General features: G+C 36.0%; 4 protein-coding genes across 4 annotated transcripts; 2 read left to right on the top strand and 2 right to left on the bottom strand.

The window, feature by feature from the left end:
* Window positions 1-2,227: 2,227 nt before the first annotated feature.
* On the bottom strand, window positions 2,228-4,062 carry psmb9a (proteasome 20S subunit beta 9a). The gene is made up of 6 exons (XM_056480047.1): window positions 3,775-4,062; window positions 3,488-3,555; window positions 3,095-3,226; window positions 2,832-2,961; window positions 2,568-2,709; window positions 2,228-2,430 (listed from the first exon to the last, which is right to left on the bottom strand). Exons 1-6 carry the CDS (start codon window positions 3,829-3,831, stop codon window positions 2,303-2,305), a joined length of 657 nt encoding a protein of 218 aa, XP_056336022.1. The 5' UTR covers window positions 3,832-4,062; the 3' UTR covers window positions 2,228-2,302.
* Window positions 4,063-5,137: 1,075 nt separating this feature from the next.
* psmb12 (proteasome 20S subunit beta 12) lies at window positions 5,138-9,352 on the bottom strand. The gene is made up of 6 exons (XM_056479768.1): window positions 9,214-9,352; window positions 7,218-7,288; window positions 6,997-7,128; window positions 6,771-6,900; window positions 5,489-5,633; window positions 5,138-5,387 (listed from the first exon to the last, which is right to left on the bottom strand). The coding sequence occupies exons 1-6, from the start codon at window positions 9,259-9,261 to the stop codon at window positions 5,260-5,262; spliced, it is 654 nt and encodes a 217-aa protein (XP_056335743.1). The 5' UTR covers window positions 9,262-9,352; the 3' UTR covers window positions 5,138-5,259.
* Window positions 9,353-9,401: 49 nt separating this feature from the next.
* psmb13a (proteasome 20S subunit beta 13a) lies at window positions 9,402-13,270 on the top strand. Its single transcript, XM_056479767.1, has 8 exons — window positions 9,402-9,482; window positions 9,746-9,839; window positions 9,932-10,029; window positions 10,141-10,281; window positions 12,104-12,219; window positions 12,361-12,419; window positions 12,686-12,837; window positions 12,994-13,270. Exons 1-8 carry the CDS (start codon window positions 9,418-9,420, stop codon window positions 13,112-13,114), a joined length of 846 nt encoding a protein of 281 aa, XP_056335742.1. The 5' UTR covers window positions 9,402-9,417; the 3' UTR covers window positions 13,115-13,270.
* Window positions 13,271-14,467: 1,197 nt separating this feature from the next.
* Window positions 14,468-19,275, top strand: psmb8a (proteasome 20S subunit beta 8A). The gene is made up of 6 exons (XM_056480002.1): window positions 14,468-14,870; window positions 15,232-15,373; window positions 15,524-15,635; window positions 18,197-18,326; window positions 18,719-18,923; window positions 19,144-19,275. The coding sequence occupies exons 1-6, from the start codon at window positions 14,733-14,735 to the stop codon at window positions 19,230-19,232; spliced, it is 816 nt and encodes a 271-aa protein (XP_056335977.1). The 5' UTR covers window positions 14,468-14,732; the 3' UTR covers window positions 19,233-19,275.
* Window positions 19,276-20,843: the final 1,568 nt, after the last annotated feature.

The following is a 20,843-nucleotide window of genomic DNA, read 5'->3' as shown; positions in this document are numbered from 1 at the left end:
ACACCGAAACGGTATTGAAAAAATATATCTCCAAATAAACGACCTTCTTGGGTTATTATTTTCTTCGTTTTGCCCGGTCCTACAGATTGCTGGTGTGTGTTTTCTTTACGCAACGCCAGGGCATTTTAGGACACTGAAATTACTTTACTTTCACTTTCAGTTTCTCAGGGTAAGGGATTTTCCTGCTGAAGGCTACAACACAGAGCAGCGCTTTGCGTTTGGATTTCGGTTGAGAGCTTTTTTCTGTTGATCAATTTTATAAATCATATTAAAGCCATAGTAGTTTATACATGTGAAATTACGTTCAAACTAAGCAAATGGATATAAATAAGAGACTGGGAAAGTACCGTTTTTCATAAAAATACTCGTTTTAAAAGATAATGCTTTAGACAGAAATGTTGTTGCTGTCGTTACTAACTCTTGAGTAGATATTTAATTAATATATGAACTTTTTAGTTTAAATATTAGGTTTCAGTTATGATACTCCCAAAATTATTCCGCATAAATCCGCAGATTTTTACCATAATTCTGCGCAGAATTGGCTAAAAAATGTCCGCAGATTCCGTCTGGCCCTACTCATGACTTTATCAAGGTGGTGTGTTGTAGCCTACAAATTGCACTTTAAACACAAATGGTAGGCTACAGTGTTACTTTGTCCCAGCAGGGGTAAACTCTTGCCATTTATACGCGATTTACTTTTAAAGTGAGTAAAAACTCAAACAATGCAAACTTAAGGACATGTTATAACACCAAAAAACCTGTAGATTAATCATTACTTTGACACACAAAAAGAGGAACATCGACTTCTGTCAGAAATATAATTTATCATTTTTATTCAAGCGTTTGACTTTCTGCACTGGAAAACTGGTCGAAAACCATGATTATTTAAGTGGCTGTAAGTTATTGTAAGTTTACAGGCATCGAATGTCACACTTTTTTAGAGGACCCATAACAAGAAACATGCTTTGTGAATTTCTGCCTAGCAACCGATGAGTAATATACACTCACTGGCCACTTTGTTAGGTACACCCTACTAGTACCGGGTTGGACCCCATCTGCCTTAATCCTTCATGGCATAGATTCAGCATAGTACTGGAAAATTCCTCAGAGATTTTGGTCCATATTGATATGATAGCATCACGCATTTGCTACAAATTTGTCGGCTGCACATCCATGATGCGAGTTGCAGCAGAAATTGAGACTTACCAGACCAGGCAATGTTTTTCCAATCTTCTATTGTCCAATTTTGGTAAGCCTGTGCTAATTGTAGCCTCAGTTTTCTGTTGTTAGCTGACAGGACTGGCACCCGGTGTGGTCTTCTGCTGCTGTAGCCCATCTGCATCAAAGTTCGACATGCTGTGCTTTCGGAGATGCTCTTCTGCAGACCTCGGTTGTAATGAGTGGTTATTTGAGCTACTGTTGCCTTTCTATCAGCTGGAACCAGTCTGGCCATTCTGCTCTGACTTTAGGCATCAACAAGGCATTTGCGCCCACAGAACTGCCACTCACTGGATATTTTCTCTTTTTCTGACTATTCTCTGTAATCCCTGGAGATGGTTGTGTGTGAAAATCCTAGTAGATCAGCAGTTTTTGACATAGTCAGACCAGCCTGTCTGGCGCCAACCATGCTACGTTCAAAGTCATTTAAATCACCTGTCTTCCCCATTCTGATGCTGCAGCAGATTGTCTTGACCATGTCTACATGCCTAAATGCATTGAGTTGCTGCCATGTGATTGGCTGATTAGAAATTTGCGTTAACAAGCAGTTTGACAAGTGAACCTGAAAAGCAACCAGTGAGTGTATATAGATATCACCTTTTGAAAAAGTACATTTTACAAGTGTGTAGATTGACTGCATATATGCTACAGCTACAGTCCACCCTTTTCACATGTTGACTTTTCCTGATTTTGATTGTAATATAATAAGATTTTATGAAGCTGCTTTTGGAACAATAATTATTGGGAAATGCGCTATACAATTAAACTTAAATTTAATAAAATTCAATGAATAGCTACACAGAGGTCTTCTATATTTTGACAGGTCCTTGAGTATAATGCATTATTGCATATAATGTTTGTCAAGAATATTTTTCACAATGAAACAACTTAAACCATGTAATTTTCTATAATGGTTTATTATCAAACTTTGAGACGAAGTGAACACATAAGAATGTGTGTCTTTATGTTAATGGATTTGTCATAGCAGAAAAACTACTTGACAGCAATGTCATGCAATACAATATCCTGATAGAAATGTTAGTATTCATACATTGTTCTTAATTTCAGATCAAATTAACTTTTTTCACTCATCGAAAAATTTGGGCAATTCATTTCCTAAAACGCACTTCTCTTCTGTTCCATCTTTGTCAATAGTAACAACATACGCAACACCTCCACTGGAGCCATCCCGACCCATTGCCAGAGTGAGAGCTGGAGAAAGAAGGGAAGTTACAGTTCACATGAAAAAGCATCACAATATTCCAACTAGACACCTTGGCTTGTTCTAAATACATAAATCTATTTTCTAATTAGCAATTTATAGGTTTGTATTAGATAGACAAACTTACCATTCACTACAAACTCCTGGCATTCCCTCTTTGTCATGTTCTTTTTATACTCTGCATCAACAAACCCATTAATGTAAAAACTCCCAGAGCCACCAATAGCAAAAGGCTGCTTGGTCAGCAAACCACTCAGTGTTGCATAGACCTGTTTGAAACGAAGCAGCAATTACCACACATTCAAATATATTATTTATAATATAAGTCACTACATGTGATCTGATAGACATTTACCACATACGTTTCTAATAAAACCAAAAATGATCTAACCTGTCCACCTCCTTTCTTGTCCCACCCTGCAACAATGAGATGTGCTGATAGCTCCTCTTTATATTTGTATGAAATATTCTTCACCAGAGTAGCAGCAGAGCATACGAGTGGGTCATCTTCCACCTCAATACTGTCAAGAGACATTATTTAGCACATGTATAAGATTTAGAAAAATATGACAATATTGCTGTTAGTTGTCATTGCATCAATCACTAAGTACAAGGCCTAATTTTATTGACAGAAAATTACTTGGTGATAAATACCTATGCACATCCAGTTGGTAGTTAACTATCTCAGCAATAGTTTGAGCGTCCGCTGCTGATCCAGAGAGAGCACAGTAGATCTTGTCATGGAGGGGGGAGAGCTTGTTCATCACTCGATTCACTACTGACTCCCTAAGAACAATATCCAGAGAAACAGCATTTTAATATTCTTGGTAAATCCTATTTCATTCATTCAATGAATGACTATATGACTGAAAATAACGTGAACAAAGTAATGTAATATCAAAGCAATTTTAAATTAAAAGTCGTAAAGCGTCTGTTATTCTGGTGTTTTAAACTTGCATTGGAAGGATTTGCATGGCCTGATTATTTAAAAATAAAATGTAATGTGCTAAACCTTCACATTAACTATAGCACAAGCTTCTCTCTTACCCCGCGGACACACGTGAATCCGAGCCGATAACAACACCACCGTCAAAGGTTACAGCGATGATGGTCGTCTAAAATTAAGATGAAAAATACAGAATCACATTCACGTCAAAACAACCTTACCTGGCGCTCAATGATATTAGGATGGCTTTTGGGTGCATCTTACAGTCATATCTCAAACAACATTAACGTACTTTGGCACTCAGTGGGCTTAAATTATAGTTTATGTTCATATAGCTGGAAATAAACGATTAGATCGACTGTTTTAAGTGCACGAGGCTGAAACTCACCCCGGTTTTGACTTCTTCAGACAGCCATCCCGGTTCTGGAAATAATTCTTCCGACATTTTGAGCGGATGGAAAGCAAGTACCTGTCTGTGCAAACCTGCCTGCTCTGAGTCTTAACACCAGAAGAGACGCGAAACTCAATAGCTCTGCACACCTCAAACGAAGCTCCTAAACAGCGAATGAAAATGAATCAAACTGCCAAACGAGACTTTGTTTTGATCTCCTTAAGCTTTTGCCTACATTATTCCTCCATTTTATGTCAATAACAGAAAGCGAAAGAAGTTACTTCCTATCAGTCTCTGCTAACACACTGAATTCTGCCTATGTTAAATTAGCCTAGCGGCTAGCCAACGTCAAAACACTTGGAAAACTTCAATGCCAGTTTAATTTATGTATTTTTTATATGCGGTCAGTGTTAGTCTATATAATATAATTTAGCCTATGATTAATTTTTATAATTCCCCTTCGACCCTATGTACTTTTTTTCCACATTTTTGATCATACAGTGTATTGGCTGCACAGTAATTTAATAAACATATAAAAAAGTACATTAATGGAAAATGAATCAATACAAATGCACACTTTTTTACAATTGAAAAAATAATTAGGGGAAAAAACACTGATGCTAACTGAAGTATACAATATTATTCATGCTGGGAAGAGGTTTGTCATAAAATATAAAGTTTTGTCTTATTTTACACCTTTAGCAATTATTTAAATATTATTTACTTTGTTTTGAGAACTGGAATCACTGTAAATATCCCAATTTAGGAGTTTAATAACTACATAAATTAAATATAGGAATATGAATATAGGAAAGACCACATGCAATGCACAGTACGATTGGAAAAAAATCTGTTAAGCTGCATACAAAATCAGTTTTTAGATTTATAGTTGATGTAAGACAAAAATACATGATGTAGTTCAGTTTATGCAATTCTTTCTGTAATTAAATATTCTAAGATGTCATGGTGGTGCAGTGGGTAGCACAATTGCCTCACAGCAAGGTCGCTGGTTCAAGCCCAGGCTGGGTCAGTTGGCATCTCTATGTGGAGTTTGTATGTTCTCTCCGTGTTCACGTGAGTTTCCTCCTGGTGTTCCAGTTTCCCTCACGCTAGGTGAATTGCATAAGCTAAATTGGCTGTAGTGTATGTGTGTGAATGCAAGAGTGTATGAGTGTTTTCCATTGTTGTGTTGTGGCTGGAAAGGCATCCGCTGCATGAAAAACATATGCTGGATAAGTTGGCAGTTCATTCTGCTGTGGCAACCCCTAATTAATAAAGGGACTAGAGCCGAAAAGAAAATGAATGAAGATGAACATCCTATGCATTTAATGTAAGAAGGGAAATCACACTGAACAACATACAACTTTAATGTATTTATTATGAATGACAAAGTGTGAGAGGAAAATAAGCCAAAAATCGTAGATCTGCACACAGCTAATCACAAAGTAGTGATATTTGTTAAAGTGTCCAATTTGTTCTGCTCTATTCATCATGGAACTTTGGCAGTTTGTCTCCTGGAACAATTATATGCTTGACTCCAGCTTCAGTGATCACAACCAAATGAACAACACCACCACTGACATTGTCCCGACCCATAGCCAGAGCCAAAGCTGTGAAGATACAAACAAAAACCATTAGCAGTTGCATATTTAGTGAACACATATTTAGAGAATATATAAATGTCAACCATTTATATAGAAATTTAATGTACCATTGGTGGAAAACTGTGTAGCCTCTTCTAAAGTCATGTCAGGTTTGAATTTGGCATCCACATAGCCATATATGTACGTGCTGCCAGATCCACCGATGGTAAAAGGCTGACTGAGAAGCATTCCTCCCAAAGACACTACGTAAATCTGTGCAAAATATTAACACAGGAGAATGTTACTCATCTGCATAGAAAACAGTGCAATTTAATTCTGAAGAACAACAATAGGCTTTGTTTTGGTTTACGCTCTCATTGTATTACATGCCACTGTTTTTCCTTACCAGCCAACACATTTTAAAGCTAAAATGCAGTGTCTGTATTATATTCTTTATTTGAAGTCAAGGGGCGACGCAGTGGCGCAGTAGGTAGTGCTGTCGCCTCACAGCAAGAAGGTCGCTGGTTCGAGCCTCGGCTGGGTCAATTGGTGTTTCTGTGTGGAGTTTGCATGTTCTCCCTGCATTCGCGTGGGTTTCCTCCGGGTGCTCCGGTTTCCCCCACAGTCCAAAGACATGCGGTACAGGTGAATTGGGTAGGCTAAATTGTCCATAGTGTATGAGTGTGAATGAGTGTGTATGGGTTTCCCAGTGATGGGTTACGGCAGGAAGGGCATCTGCTGCGTAAAACAAATGCTGGATAAATTGGTGGTTAATTCTGCTGTGGCGACCCCAGATTAATAAAAGGACTAAGCCGAAAAGAAAATGAATTTGAAGTCAAGATGATTCTAAAGTCCTACATCAAAATTGGTTTCATTAGTTAGTAACATTATTAGTAGTAATGCATAATAAAGTATAAATGAGTTATAACAAAGAGTAAAACTAAATAAATAAAATTAATTTCTGTCAAAATTATCCCCATCTATTCACTTCATGGTTGCGTCCTGTCCTGCGTAGAGTCATCAGGTGTGTTGGACCTGGAAGTGCTATTGTGCAGACCAATCAGTGAAATTTGCTGCTTACAGTCAGAGAAAAGTTAAAAGCAAAGTATTAAAGTGTTTGTGTTATCACAGATTAAATGGATTCGATGCAATATTAGATTGCAAAATAGACACAGTGATGTATTTTTCAGGCTCACTACAGCCTCTGACTAAATACTAAAGTGGTCAAATGTAAAAGTAACAGGTCAGTATTAATAAACCGCAGTGAAAGATTTTTAATGGCTAGGTTGGCTTGGATGTTGCATGTAGAATGGTGGTGGGCCAACCCTCATATTTCTTTAAAGGGTCCAAAATTGCTAACAACACCAATATCATGATTGTGTATTTTTGTGTATCATGATTGTAAATCACCTGTGGTCCTTTTTTCCTGTCCCAGCCTGCTGTGATGAAGCCTGCCTGCAGCTCTTCCTTATTGCTATAGCAAAGTTCCCTCATAATGGATGCTGCAGCTTTAACCAAAGGAGGAGATTCCATCTGAATACTAAAGACAGAGATAATTTACAATTACTGACCGCTCCTATTTATGCTCATTATTAAAATACTTCAGGATATAAGGTAAAAAAATAAATAAAATGACCTGTGAAAAGACAGCTGGAATTTGGCCATTTTGGTTACAGCTTGTGCATCAGCCAGAGATCCAGCTATGCAGCAGAATATTCGATCGTGCACCTGAATGAGCTTGTTGATGGTTTTGGATGACACATAAGACCTGTAGGTAAAGGTTATATTTAGATTTATTTTTATTTTTTAATTGTGTGAGTTATGAGGGTGATGAACTATCATTTGAATAATACTCACTCTCCCATAGAAGCTCTGGAGTCAGACCCAATGATGACTCCTCCATTGAACTTGACTGCAAGAATAGTGGTCTAACAAATAAATAGTTAATTAAAAAAAAAAGTTAATTAACACACTCAGTACTTTTATAATTGTATACAGAATATTTATTATACTGTGGTTTATATACAACAATTAATAAAATAGTTATTATAATAAATATGAACACATTTATAATTCAACATTAACCGCACACATCTAAATTAATAATTGTTCACACAAATCCCAAGCTCTTACTGTACTTCATGCTATAAAAAACTTAGCATTGCAATTACACTCACTGGCCACTTTATTAGGTACACCTTACTAGTATCGGGTTGGACCCACTTTTGCCTTCAGGACTGCCTTAGTCCTCCATGAAATAGGTTCAGCAAGGTACTGGAAATATTGCTCTGAGATTTTGGTCCGTATTGACATGATAGCATCACGCAGTTGCTGCAGATTTGTCGGCTGCACATCCATGATACAAATCTCTCGTTCCGCCACATCCCAAAGGTGCTCTATTGGATTGAGATGTGGTGACTGTGGAGGCCATTTTAGTACAGTGAACTCATTGTCCTGTTCAAGAAACCAGTCTGAGATTATTCACGCGTTATCTAGATGGAAGTAGATGGGTATAATTTGGTCATAAAGGGATGGACATGGTCAGCAACAATACTCAGGTAGGCTGTGCTCTTGACACGATTCTCAATTGGAATTAATGGGCCCAAAGTGTGCCAAGAAAATATCCCCCACACCATTACAGCCTGAACCATTGATACAAGGCAGCATGGATCCATGCTTTCATGTTGTTGATGCCAAATTCTGACCCTACCATCCGAATGTCGCAGCAGAAGTTGAGACTCATCAGACCAGGCAATGTTTTTCCAATCTTCTGTTGTCCTATTTTGTGAGCCTGTGTGAATTGTAGCCTCAGTTTCCTGTTCTTAGCTGACAGGAGTGGCACCCGGTGTGGTCTTCTGCTGCTGTAGCCCATCTGCCTCAAGGTTCAACGTGTTGTGCATTCAGAGATGCTCTTCTGCATACCTCGGTTGTAATGAGTGGTTATTTGAGTTACTGTTGCCTTTCTATCAGCTTGAACCAGTCTGGCCATTCTCCTCTGACCTCAGGCATCAACAGGGCATTTGCGCCCACAGAACTGTCACTCACTGAATATTTTCTCTTTTCCAGTCCATTCATTGCAAACACTAGAGATGGTAGTGCGTGAAAATCCCAGTAGATCGTCAGTTTCTGAAATACTCAGACCAGCCTTTCTGGCACTAACAACCATGCCACGTTCGAAGTCACTTAAATCACCTTTCTTCCCCGTTCTGATGCTTGGTTTTAACTGCGGCAGGTCGTCTTGACCAAGTCTAAATGCCTAAATGCATTGAGTTGCTGCCATCTGATTGGCTGATTAGAAATTTGCGTTAAATGAGCAGTTGGACAGGTGTATCTAATAAAGTGGCCGGTGAGTGTATACAATCACTAATAAAAATGTCCAGGTTTAATAAATGCTTTTTTAAAGTCAGAATTAAAAAACTCTCAGTGTATGTGCTTAGATGAGATTTAGTGACATCTATTGTCAACAGGAAAATGAATTAAAGTGGGGAAGCTAACTTTTTTACCTACATGCTCTACCATTATTTTATTTGTGCATAATAGTTTAGAAGTAATCTCAGAATTTATACAAGAGTACATAACTTCTGATGCATCCATAAAGTTATTTCAAACCCTAATGAATGGTGGCATATTTATCCTATACATATGAAAGCGAAAGTAACCTTTAGCAATGTTATACACCTAAACCAATCCCCAACAACACACTGTAAAATATTTTAAACATGTATTTAATCATAATGTCTCGTGTGATAAGACAAACATAACCTGTCTGATCAACGACGCGTATTTTTTTTTTTTTGCGTCAGGTTCCCAAACAACACGCTGCAAAGGCTTTAGTCATAAATAGTATACTTACGCCAGTGCTGACCCCATTAACTTGAGAGTATGGATGATGTCTGTCCATTACTATTGCTAATTCGACATACAAAATTGTGGATAAACGCTTCCCGTACGCGTCGTACTGTGGAAAGCCACGCTCTTCAGTCTGAAACAGCAAACCGTGTGGTCGCGAGGCGCATTACATTTCACAACATTAATATTTCCTGATCAGATTCTGGACATGGCACTTACGTCTCACGTCCTCGAGCCCTCTTTATGTGGCTTTAACTTCGAAAACGCGTCAAGGTAAGACATAAGTAGGCTTGATGTTGTTATGTCATGATAATTTTGTGTATGAAATCTAGTAAACGCTCCCAGTATTGTTGGTGATTTCATGTTGGTAGCCGGAACAAAAGCGAAACCATTTTCTGACTTTCAAATCTTTTTCCTCACAAAGAAAACGTACTACGTGTTTTTATGCAGTATTCGTCTTTATAGCTACGTTATGTTATTTAAAAGTTTTTACATGATCTTCTGCTTTATTCAACCTCATCTCCTCCTCCTCTTAGAAATATTGTACTGGAAAATGGTGCAGAAGAGGGGAAAGTCAAGCCACCAAAAGCCATGAAAACAGGCACCACCATTGCTGGAGTGGTTTTTAAGGTAACTAAAAACCAAAACACATAATAAGTTGTATTATAAAACAATTATTACAAGCAATAACTGTGTGTGCGTGTGTGTGTGTGTGTGTTTAGGATGGTGTCGTTCTGGGAGCAGACACAAGAGCCACCTCTGATGAAGTAGTTGCTGATAAAATGTGTGCCAAGATTCACTACATTGCACCTAACATATAGTAAGGATTAAAGATCAATTGCAGAAGTTAAAAAAGAGTATAACATACGTTGAATTTTAAATGTTTGTAGATAAGTTATTGATGAAATTATAAAAAAAATTCTGTCCTTAGTTGCTGTGGAGCGGGAACAGCTGCTGACACGGAGAAAACTACAGACATGCTGTCATCAAACCTCACCATTTTCTCAATGAACAGCGGCAGGAACCCAAGAGTCGTTATGGCAGTAAACATAATACAAGACATGCTCTTCAGGTGTGTGTTCACTTGTAACCACATTCATAGACTTTTTGAACTGTACTTAAAGTAATTGTTCTCAACACCACTTTTTGAAACAAGGTTAGCACTGTTTTCCTACCCAAGGTTATGAGACACTGCTCTGGAGCAGGGCTATCGATGCTTTTACAGTTCTGTTAACTGCACATTTCGGTGGCAAACGTGCACAACGTGACTTGACTTCAGTTTTGCAATATATCCAACTGAAACTATATATTGAATAAATCATTTTATCATTTATTTTTCCTGTCTAACTGACAACATCAGGGAAGTAAATGGGAAGTAAATGCCGTTTCAAAGCAGAAGCACACTTTCAGAGTTTGATTAAAGACAAACAATTTTTCCTTTAGATTTACTAGAAACTAGCAATGTGCACTAACAAAGTAAATATTGTCACTGTCAGTTTAGATTTCATGTCAATTTTAAAGACTATTCTAATTAGTATGAGTATGTCTGTTCTTATCTTTATAATCGAAAATGTCCATTGAGCATAAAACATAAAATTTTGATGGAGAATGTGTCAACTGGATTTACATGTGCATTTTTTTCTATTAAAGAAAAATACACAGGTAAAATGTTAGCAGGTGCTAAAATGCTTTAAATATGCAATTAGGCTGTTAATTTAGCGTTAATGGATGTACAATATGAAAACCGGTGTAAAATCCAGGATAAGCTGTACTCGGTTAAGTCATAAGTAGGCCCACACAGAACCTGTGCAAAAAGAGATCTGCAGATTTTCACAGGTTTTGAGCCCATTGTTCAATCTTTTTTTTTTTTTTTTTTTTACTTATGTAGGTGTTTAAATATATAAATACATTTTTAAGTTTTTATATTAATTTCGGTAACCAGATTGAATAATATGCAAATGTTTATATGATTTATGTGCAATACAGTTTGTAAAGTAGAATTTTAGCAGATATATTATATTAAACTTACTTTGTTTACCAAGCAAGTGGTTCTAATTAGATTTGCATTGTAAGCCTTAAATAAAAATGATAAAAGTTATATATTTTTACTTTAGCTTATAAGATTTAAGTTACTCTCAACATCCATCTGCAGATTTTGTATAATGTGAAATGTTAAGGGAGTGAACCAAATGTTTAATTTATTATGAATGAGTTTAGAATGAAAAATTAACTACACTGAAAACCCTAATAAGTTGGCTGAATGAAATTAATTGAGTAAACTCATTGCCTCAATTTAATTGAGTAGCGGAGTCTCCCAAAACTTGCCTATTTAAGTTTATTTAACTTGCCGGTTTGGTAGATTATACTTAAATTGTTCAGTTCAGTGTGTTTGTGTAATTGTTTACTATGGAAAAAATGTTTGAAAGAAAAATAAGTAGCCATTCAATCCCATTATGGTGAATAATTATACATGTAGCCTTGTTTTCTGATTTAAAAAAGACCTTGCACAAAAAGGTTGCACATATTAGAATTTTACAGTCAAGACTACATTAAAACAACCTATTTTTTGTGATTAATTGTGATTTTGAGCTTTCTATACTTAAAATCTTTAAGAATTTAATGTTTATTAAAAAGTTTATGCATTTTCATTGTATATTAGTTAAATTAACTCATATTATTAGGTGACATGACCAAAATGCAAACTTTTAAGTAATGTTCAGTCAACTTTACTTAATTGTTTAAGCAAAGACAACATTAGGGTTTACATTGTAGTTCAAGTGAAAAGAGCCCTTTTGTGTGTTTTTTATTGCTGTACTATAAAATTCATCTAAGTTTGTGATTGGTGACATCACTAAAAAACAATACTGTTTAATTCTTTGTACTCCCTTTCTCAGATATCGAGGTATGATTGGAGCTAATCTAATTTTAGGAGGCGTTGACTGCACTGGCAGTCACCTGTACACAGTTGGTCCTTATGGGAGCATGGACAAGGTGCCATATCTGGCCATGGGTACGTGAGATGCAACTGTTGTCTGATAAACCTAGCTAATCACTCAACACTAGCTAAACCTTGAATATGAAAACTTGTTTAGAATGATTTTACAAACAGCTGCTCAAGGGAACTGTGCATCTGTGTTTCTGTTGTTTTTAGGATCTGGTAAGCTGGCTGCTATGGGCATACTGGAGGACAGATTCAAAGTAAACATGGATGTAAGTTGGATTTATGTTGTATCTACTTGTAAGGTTCCTAATGTAATCCCATGAGTCTCTGGGCCATGACAAATGACTGAGGTTGCGTTTGTCAAACTTCTGGTGTTATTGGCATCTGCCTGTTTCAATTTTGTCAATCAAATAATGCTTTCATTACTCTTTAAAAGTCGTCCCACTTTAATTTTATATTTTTTTTTACTTAAGAACCTTGAAATATTACCCTTTTTATTTCATGTATGTGTACTAAATGTCATTTTTGTCTTTAGCTGGAGCAGGCAAAAGCACTAGTAAGTGATGCCATCCAAGCTGGCATCATGTGTGACCTGGGATCTGGAAACAACATCGACCTGTGTGTCATTACAAAAGAGGGGGTGGACTATATCAGACCTCACAAAGAGTCTCCTTATAACTACAAGAGGTAGGAAACCTCAGCTATCTTTTTATTTACTTTTCAGATCACACATTGTACTATACAACTCACAGGCATTAACTGCTTATATTTAAAAGTAAGTGATATTTAGTCTGATGTTTAATATTGGTAATATACCGATTCCTTTCGATCCTTGTGTTACAGACAAGCGAAGTATAAATATAAATCAGGCACAACACCAATTTTAACTAAAACTGTGAATCAGCTGGAGCTGGACTTGGTGCATGAGACTGTTCAGATGATGGAAACAGCAGCATCAAGTTGATCCGAGTCATACACCATGATGTCTGGAATGAGACCTGGAAGAGGGATCCTTTCAACTCAACTGCTGACAAACAGATGATGCCATTATATTAGTTGTTTGTGTTCTTAATTCCATGACTGGTAGACCTGTGCAGATAATTATCAATAAACTATTACATTTTACAGTATATACACTGTGTAGCCTTTTTTATTGCTTATAAAATACACTCCAGGGACATTGTCTACATTGTTGATGCTAATGGTTATTGGACATTCATAAATAATTGAATAAAGCCTAACATTACTTCAGAACTGTAATGAAAAAGTAAAAATACATCTGTAAAATGTATTATGCAAAACTGAGTTGTGTAAATACATGTAGGTATTTTTATAATGCAGTTTTCATGAATTTAACAGCATAAGATTATTGCCAAATATATTGTTCTATAATCTTATGGCTTGTTCAAATAACACTTTGCAAACCGAAAATGTGCTGCCATGTTTTTATTTTTTATTGAAAGAAATTTCTTCTAACAACCGTTTCAAACATTCCATAGTTGTCCCATAATTTCTAAATGTACTGATCTTGAACATGATCTTTAGAGAATGCCAGTTCTGTGTGCTTTACACCATCTGATCTTGGGGTAAATTTGCTGTTAAAAGTAAATGTGTTTAATCTTTGAAAAAATATTGTAAAACGCAAGTAATAATACATGAATATATGATTACTCATTCATTTTTTTAATTCGGCTTATTAGTCCCTATCTGGGGTCTCCTCAGCGGAATGAACCGGCAACTTATCCAGCACATGTTTTACACAGCGGATGCCATTCCAACACCCAACACTGGGAAAACATATGATTATATTATAATAAAATAATATTATTTATGTTTTTACTTATTTTAAGACCAGCTGATGACCAACTCGTTAATTTATTTCCTCATATGAAAAACCAAATTCAATGATTTGTCCTAAATTTTCACATGACTGCTTACATAGGTTCAGACTTTCTTATTAAATAGATAAATTCCTAAATGTTACATATTAGGCTAGTGATATCTTAAATCTAGGCCTATGTAAAAGTACATTTCTGTACTTTTATCTAGCAAAAAAAGGCCTGTCAGTGCCTTTAATGCATCTAGTAAAAACAAAGTCTAATAGCCAGTATTTTAAATTAATTTAGGCTTGTTTACACGCATAGCTTGTGTATTGGTAAAATATTATGCTTCCGCATCTTTTTCACCTGGTTTAACCTACATCAGTCAAATCTACATAGAGACTGAAGACGACGAGAGAGACTCCCTCACTCCCATTGGTCAACTCATGTGCAGAGTTTTTCCTCAGACAATCACTAAGTTGTCATGCTTTTTAGATACTCTTAAACAGCATTTAATATCCAAAATGACAACATTTATGTACATCTGTTAATTAAAGATATAGATTATGCTTTTAGTTTGTTTTTAAAGATACCTTTTGGTCGTTATCGAAACCAAATAAGGCATCTCTGAATCTTTCGGTTTCGAAATCGTTGTCTTCCGTGCATGGATCGCATTTCCTTCATGTAAAATAGCCTATTACACTTTGGTTACTTCGCTTTTAGTGTTTTAATTACTGCCATTAGCTGTGCGTAACATACAGGATGGCTCTTTTGGACGTAAGTGGATATAAATATAATTCCGCCTCACAGTTTGGCTTTAAGCAAACGCTTCTCGACCGCTCGAATCACTACAGTTTTGGGACCAAATGTCAGGAATTCGCGGTACCTGTTGGGGTTGACGTAAGTATTTTATAATCAAAAGCTGATACTTAATCCTAGCAAGAACATTATGTCACGACCGAAGTGATAAAGACGAAATATGTCGTGTTTGAAACAGAAGATTGAACAACAATTACTCATAAAAAACATTATTTGATACACAAACTCAATTTTAATATTGTTTAAAAGCTGTAGAACAAGTATTTGTTAAACAAAACGTCTTTTTAAAAGTCATGGTTTGCTAAAAGTGTACCTCCTATAATTCTGCTTATTGAAATATAGGGGGCAGAGTCTCAATATTAGCCTTTAAACATAATTTAAGATTAAGGACAAAAATAATACATTTGTAATTTTTAACATTGATATTCTATGTTCCCATTAGCCCTCCAAGTTTCTGAAATCGTGTAGTTGTGAAGATGGCGTTTGCATAGATCTGAATCATGGCACCACAACACTGGCATTCAAATTCCGTCATGGAGTCATTGTGGCTGTTGACTCCAGAGCTTCAGCTGGAAAATACATTGGTAAGCATCCATTTATTAAAACTACAAACACATTCATATGATACAAACAAGATTGTTTTACAGCTCAACCATGGCATTTTGTTTATAATAAAGCAGTATTGGTAAACTTCATCAAATCATGTTTTTATGCTTTATCATGATGTGTTTCAGCATCAAAGGAGGCCAATAAAGTGATTGAGATCAACCCTTACCTGCTGGGCACCATGTCGGGCAGCGCTGCAGACTGTCAGTACTGGGAGAGACTGCTGGCTAAAGAGTGCAGGTCTGTTTCAGCATGCTTCAGAAGGGGATGAGCATCTGCTCACGGGATGAAATTACCTGTTTGTGTTCAGTGGTGTCAGAAAATATATTCAGTCTAATGTGGCTGAAGATTTACAAAAGAAAAAAAAGTTTAAAAGTTAAAATATATTTCTACTGATCACTTTGATTTAGTTCTGGTAATGCAAATATCTTCAGGTGTAAATTACTTTAATTATTCATTCATCCCTTTATTAATCCGGGGTCGCCACAGCGAAATGAACCGACAACTTATCCAGCACATGTTTCACGCAGCAGATGTCCTTCCAGCTGCAACCCATCTCTGGGAAACATCCACACACACTCATTCACACTCATACACTATGAACAATTTAGCCTACCCAATTCACCTGTACCTCATGTCTTTGGACTGTGGGTGAAACCGGAGCACCCGGAGGAAACTCTCACAAACGCGGGGAGAACATGCAAACTCCACACGGAAACATCAACTGACCCAGCCGAGGCTCGAACCAGCGACCTTCTTGCTGTGAGGCGACAGCACTACCTACTGCGCCACCACGTTGTCTCATTTTAAATTATATAATATCTAATACTATGTAAGTGGTATGATGGCTCAGTTGTTAGCATTGCTGTCTCACAGCAAAAAGGTCGCTGGTTCGAGTCCCAGCTGGGTCCGTTGGCATCTCTGTATGGAGTTTGCATGTTCTCCCTGTGTTAGCGTGGGTTTCCTCCAGGTGCTCCGGTTTCCCCCACAGTCCAAACACTTGCGTTATCAGTGAATTGACTAAGCTAAATTGTCCGTAGTGTAAGTGTGTGAATGTGACATTGTATGGGTGTTTCCCAAAGCTGGGTTGTCTAAGGTATAATCTTGATATATAATTCTATGATTCTGTGTCTGCTGCCCGGTCGGTTTTTCAGTTATTTGTTCAAATTATTGGTAATAGTGTATCTGGATCTAATAGTGTACTATTATCCATTAATTGTTTTCCAAACAAGTATTTTCCAACCACAAAAATCAGTCCAAGGCCCTCGAAAGATGTGGAAAAAACATTAAACAGCCTTTATTCTAACATATTAACATGGCTAATCTTGGCACATGGCCTTCATCAGGGTAACAGGGATCAGGTGCGTCTGGAGTTTCTTTTAGATGCTATGGTCTCATTAGAATATCGAAACCATACTAAAGTCATTTATTAAACAAGGTCAGCTCAACAATCATGATTAATTCAACATTGATAGAGAGAGGAAAAAAAATAAATAATAATAATAATAATAATATATATATATATATATATATATATATATATATATATATATATAGAGAGAGAGAGAGAGAGAGAGAGATAAAGAAAGATGATACATGTTATACAAAATATTTAGCAAATAAAACTATATATATATATATATATATATATATATATATTGATGATGAAACCACAACAAAAAATGTATATATAGACAAATGAACAAATATAGTATACAAAAAAATGTGAATAAACATGCATGTACATACAAAAATATACTCCTACATACATATATACATACAAATATACTTATACATGTATATAAATGCATACATACTGATCACTGATCACTGTTACCCTGATAAAGGCAACTCCCTACCGAAACGCGTATGTTTTTTAAAGATTAGCAGTGTGAATAAACGCAATAAAAAAAAATTCTACATCTTTTAAGTGCCTTGGACTGATTTTTGTGGTTGAAAAATACTTGTTTGGAAAATAATGTTTGTTTTGATGAATCCCTTGCCCAAAGAGCACAGACACGTTATTTGAGCTACCCCAGAGCACTTTTTGTTTTTGATTTTTATACAAAGTATTTTCCAACTCTTTGAAATATATTCTTACAATTTTCTCTATCTTGGGATAAATTTACAGTGTTTACAGTATACAGATCTCTTTATTTTTAATTGGTCTTGTCTTTTTGCTGTTTTATTTTCTCACTTAGTCCTGATCAGGACATTGGGAGAGGTGGCAAATCCATCTTTGCTTTCCTGGTCACTAAATTTTGAATAAATTTGAATTAAAATTTTTTATTGAAAGTCTTTGAGGGGGGTGAAAGCACTGGTTATTCACTTTTTATGATGAACAAATTAAAGTGTATGCTTGTTTATGTAAGGATAAATCTATACAGTGATCCGCATGAGTACACTGACTACAGCATATATGGCAATGTAAACCACAAATGTCAGCTGACATCAAATATTCATTGGTTTCTGCATATAATGTGACCAGACACAATGTTTGGGCATCATGTCATTCTATCTGTATAGTACTAGTCTGTCAGTGTGTTGACCAGTGTTTGAATATGAACTATTAACTAAATAAAGACTTCAATTTTACTTTGTTCATTATAAAAGGTCATTTCGTTTGAGTTTGAATGAGATGATGGAAACTTTGATGGGAATCTCTGTCACTTCCAAATGTAGATACTCTGGGACAAAGTAATTACTGTTCAACAGTGCCCCAGCAGTTATGCATTCATACAAGGACATTATGTTGATTCCTATATGTTTATTATATAGTAATATTTGTGTTTTTTAAACAGACTTTACAAACTGCGTAACAAGCAGAGGATCTCAGTGTCTGCTGCTTCCAAACTGCTGTCCAACATGATGCTGGGATACCGAGGCATGGGCCTGTCTATGGGGAGCATGATCTGCGGATGGGACAAACAGGTAATATGTGTTATGTTTTTTGCTTGATCATGACATGACTTATACATGACTTAAAGACAAAGAACTACCTGACACACAATTCTGTTATTTATGTTGATTAATTTGCAAGTTGTAAGTTCAATTATTTCAGAATAGTAATAAAATATTCAACATTAAATGCATACTTTCTTCAGTAATGAGTATTTAAACAGCCCATGGTTTATGCACTATAAGAAGTGATGTTGGATCCACAATTTACCTCAACTTGTTACACCTAAACAATTAAGTTATGTCAACATAACTGATTAAATTGATTAATTGATTTTACATTTGAAATGCAATTTTTTGTGACCAACTCACAACCCAGCAATAATTATGGTCTCTGGCATGTTCACATTTCTTTCCTCACACAGGGTCCAGGCCTGTACTATGTGGATGACAATGGCACTCGTCTCTCTGGCCGGATGTTTTCCACCGGCTGTGGGAACAGTTATGCGTATGGTGTGGTAGACAGCGGTTATCGTGAGGATATGACTGTGGAGGAGGCGTATGAACTGGGCCGTCGTGGCATCGCTCATGCCACACACAGAGATGCCTATTCTGGTGGTGTCGTCAACTGTAAGTCTAATACAAATAAATCCGAGACAGAAATGTTCTGTAATAATGCATAAATGTTAGTGATGTTTAGTGATATGTGTTTGTTGATATGTGATAATTATTATATATTTACTGTTCAACCTCAGTATTGTTTTATTATTTGACTTTGTATTCAAGGTCTTAATTCTCATTTATTATCAGTCTAAATAGCTGTTAATGACTCAGAAGTGTCTTCTTCTAGTGTACCACATGCAGGAAGACGGCTGGATCAAGGTGTGTAAGGAGGATGTGTCAGAGCTGATCCACCGCTATAAGAAGGGGATGTTCTGAACATATTGGATCTCACATTCATGCAACATTCACTGTTTTATTATTGTATCTGACACAGTACAAAATTAAACTGTTCTCAAATCAATTCTCATTTCTGGTGCATTCTTTGAAATAGGTTTAAATTGTATTTTACCTTACTATTACTTTTAGCAGACTAAAAAAATGTGCTTATTTTGATCAATTTATCTTTTGTTTAGATTTTTTATGTTGCAATTTTTCAATGTATTCAATTTCTTGTTGTAACATAACGGTACTTTAATACATAGATATATGATGCATCGTTATAAAACGGATGTTAGGCATGCACAAATAAAATAAATAAAATGTAATTGAAACAAAATGTAATAAATAAAACAGAATTTCATGATCATTGTATTTAGTTAAATATATATATTTTCTTTACCACTGTTAAATTTGAAAAGTTGTATCATACACCCATCTCAATAAATTGTTGTTTATTAATATTTGTATATATTTTTATAATTATAATAACTTATAATTAGTATATATATATATATATATATATATATATATATATATATATATATATATATATATATATATATATATATATATATATATATATTAATGATACAATTATTAGTAGTAGTGGGGGTGGGCAGTATTTATGATACATGTACTTCAAATACAAACTAGTATTTTGTAATATGTATTTTATTGTGTATAATAAAATGGCTTTTAATATCATTTATTTATTAATTTTCTTTTCGGCTTAGTCCCATTTATAATCTGGGGTCGCCACAGTGGAATGAACCACCAACTTATCCAGCATATGTTTTACGCAGCGGATGGCCTTCCAGCTGCAACCCATCACTGGGTTATATCCATACATACTCATTCACACACATACACTACGGACATTTAGCTTATTCAATTCACCTATACCACATGTTTTTGGACTTGTGAGGGAAACCGGAGCACCCAGAGGAAACCCACGTGAACACGTGGAGAACATGCAAATTCCACACAGAAACGCCAGCCGAGGCTCGAACCAGCGACCATCTTGCTGTGAGCCGAACGTGCTACCCACTGCAGCCCCATGGCTTAATATATTGTATCAAAATACTTTAGTGACTTGTATTTGTAGTAGTTTTAAAATACTGTAAAATACTTTGTAAGACGTCTACATGAGGACAGATTTTTTTTTTCATATTAGGTGGTCAATGCTTGGAGTATGGATAGAAATTATGCATCGTTCTTTAAGAACAGGACATAGAGCCTTCATAACATGATCAGACAGCCCGGGAAACTGTACCAAAATGTTGCGCATCTTGTGAGAAACGTCATTCAACCTGGAAACTGTAAAATGTTGCGCACCATTTTCAGCTTGATTGTGCCCCTGCTTACTTTTTCGCAAAAAGAGAGTACAAAAAGTTGGTAGTGCCAGACTAGCATTGTGGGCACAGGCCCCCCAAAAATCACTAATTTTGCACTGTATATTTAGGTAAGTGTAAATAGCTCACCTTGTTGCAGAAGCTATTTGCCTAATTTCTGCTTTTCACTGTCTGATTGACGAACAACATTACTACAGGTTAACTTTTGACTACAGGCAAGTGGCGTTGGTTGTAAATTGCAAGCCAACATGTTATG

The sequence above is a fragment of the Danio aesculapii genome, chromosome 19 (assembly GCF_903798145.1).
Source record: "Danio aesculapii chromosome 19, fDanAes4.1, whole genome shotgun sequence".
Classification (NCBI taxonomy): Eukaryota; Metazoa; Chordata; class Actinopteri; order Cypriniformes; family Danionidae; genus Danio; species Danio aesculapii.
The sequence above is the reverse complement of the archived record's forward strand: the minus strand, read 5'-3'. Positions and strand labels throughout refer to the sequence as shown.

Excerpts from the sequence above, each read along its gene's own strand:
- psmb9a (XM_056480047.1), bottom strand. The coding sequence starts at position 3,831 with ATGTCGGAAGAATTATTTCCAGAACCGGGATGGCTGTCTGAAGAAGTC. Across the intron at positions 3,556-3,774 it reads CTGAAGAAGTCAAAACCGGG|ACGACCATCATCGCTGTAAC; the intron begins GTGAGTTTCAGC and ends TCTTAATTTTAG. Across the intron at positions 2,431-2,567 it reads CCAGGAGTTTGTAGTGAATG|CTCTCACTCTGGCAATGGGT; the intron begins GTAAGTTTGTCT and ends TTCTTTCTCCAG.
- psmb12 (XM_056479768.1), bottom strand. The coding sequence starts at position 9,261 with ATGGACAGACATCATCCATACTCTCAAGTTAATGGGGTCAGCACTGGC. Across the intron at positions 7,289-9,213 it reads TTAATGGGGTCAGCACTGGC|ACCACTATTCTTGCAGTCAA; the intron begins GTAAGTATACTA and ends TTTATTTGTTAG. Across the intron at positions 5,388-5,488 it reads TACACAGTTTTCCACCAATG|CTTTGGCTCTGGCTATGGGT; the intron begins GTACATTAAATT and ends GTATCTTCACAG.
- psmb13a (XM_056479767.1), top strand. The coding sequence starts at position 9,418 with ATGGCACTTACGTCTCACGTCCTCGAGCCCTCTTTATGTGGCTTTAAC. Across the intron at positions 10,030-10,140 it reads TACATTGCACCTAACATATA|TTGCTGTGGAGCGGGAACAG; the intron begins GTAAGGATTAAA and ends TTCTGTCCTTAG. Across the intron at positions 10,282-12,103 it reads ATACAAGACATGCTCTTCAG|ATATCGAGGTATGATTGGAG; the intron begins GTGTGTGTTCAC and ends TCCCTTTCTCAG.
- psmb8a (XM_056480002.1), top strand. The coding sequence starts at position 14,733 with ATGGCTCTTTTGGACGTAAGTGGATATAAATATAATTCCGCCTCACAG. Across the intron at positions 14,871-15,231 it reads CGGTACCTGTTGGGGTTGAC|CCCTCCAAGTTTCTGAAATC; the intron begins GTAAGTATTTTA and ends TGTTCCCATTAG. Across the intron at positions 18,924-19,143 it reads TTCTGGTGGTGTCGTCAACT|TGTACCACATGCAGGAAGAC; the intron begins GTAAGTCTAATA and ends GTCTTCTTCTAG.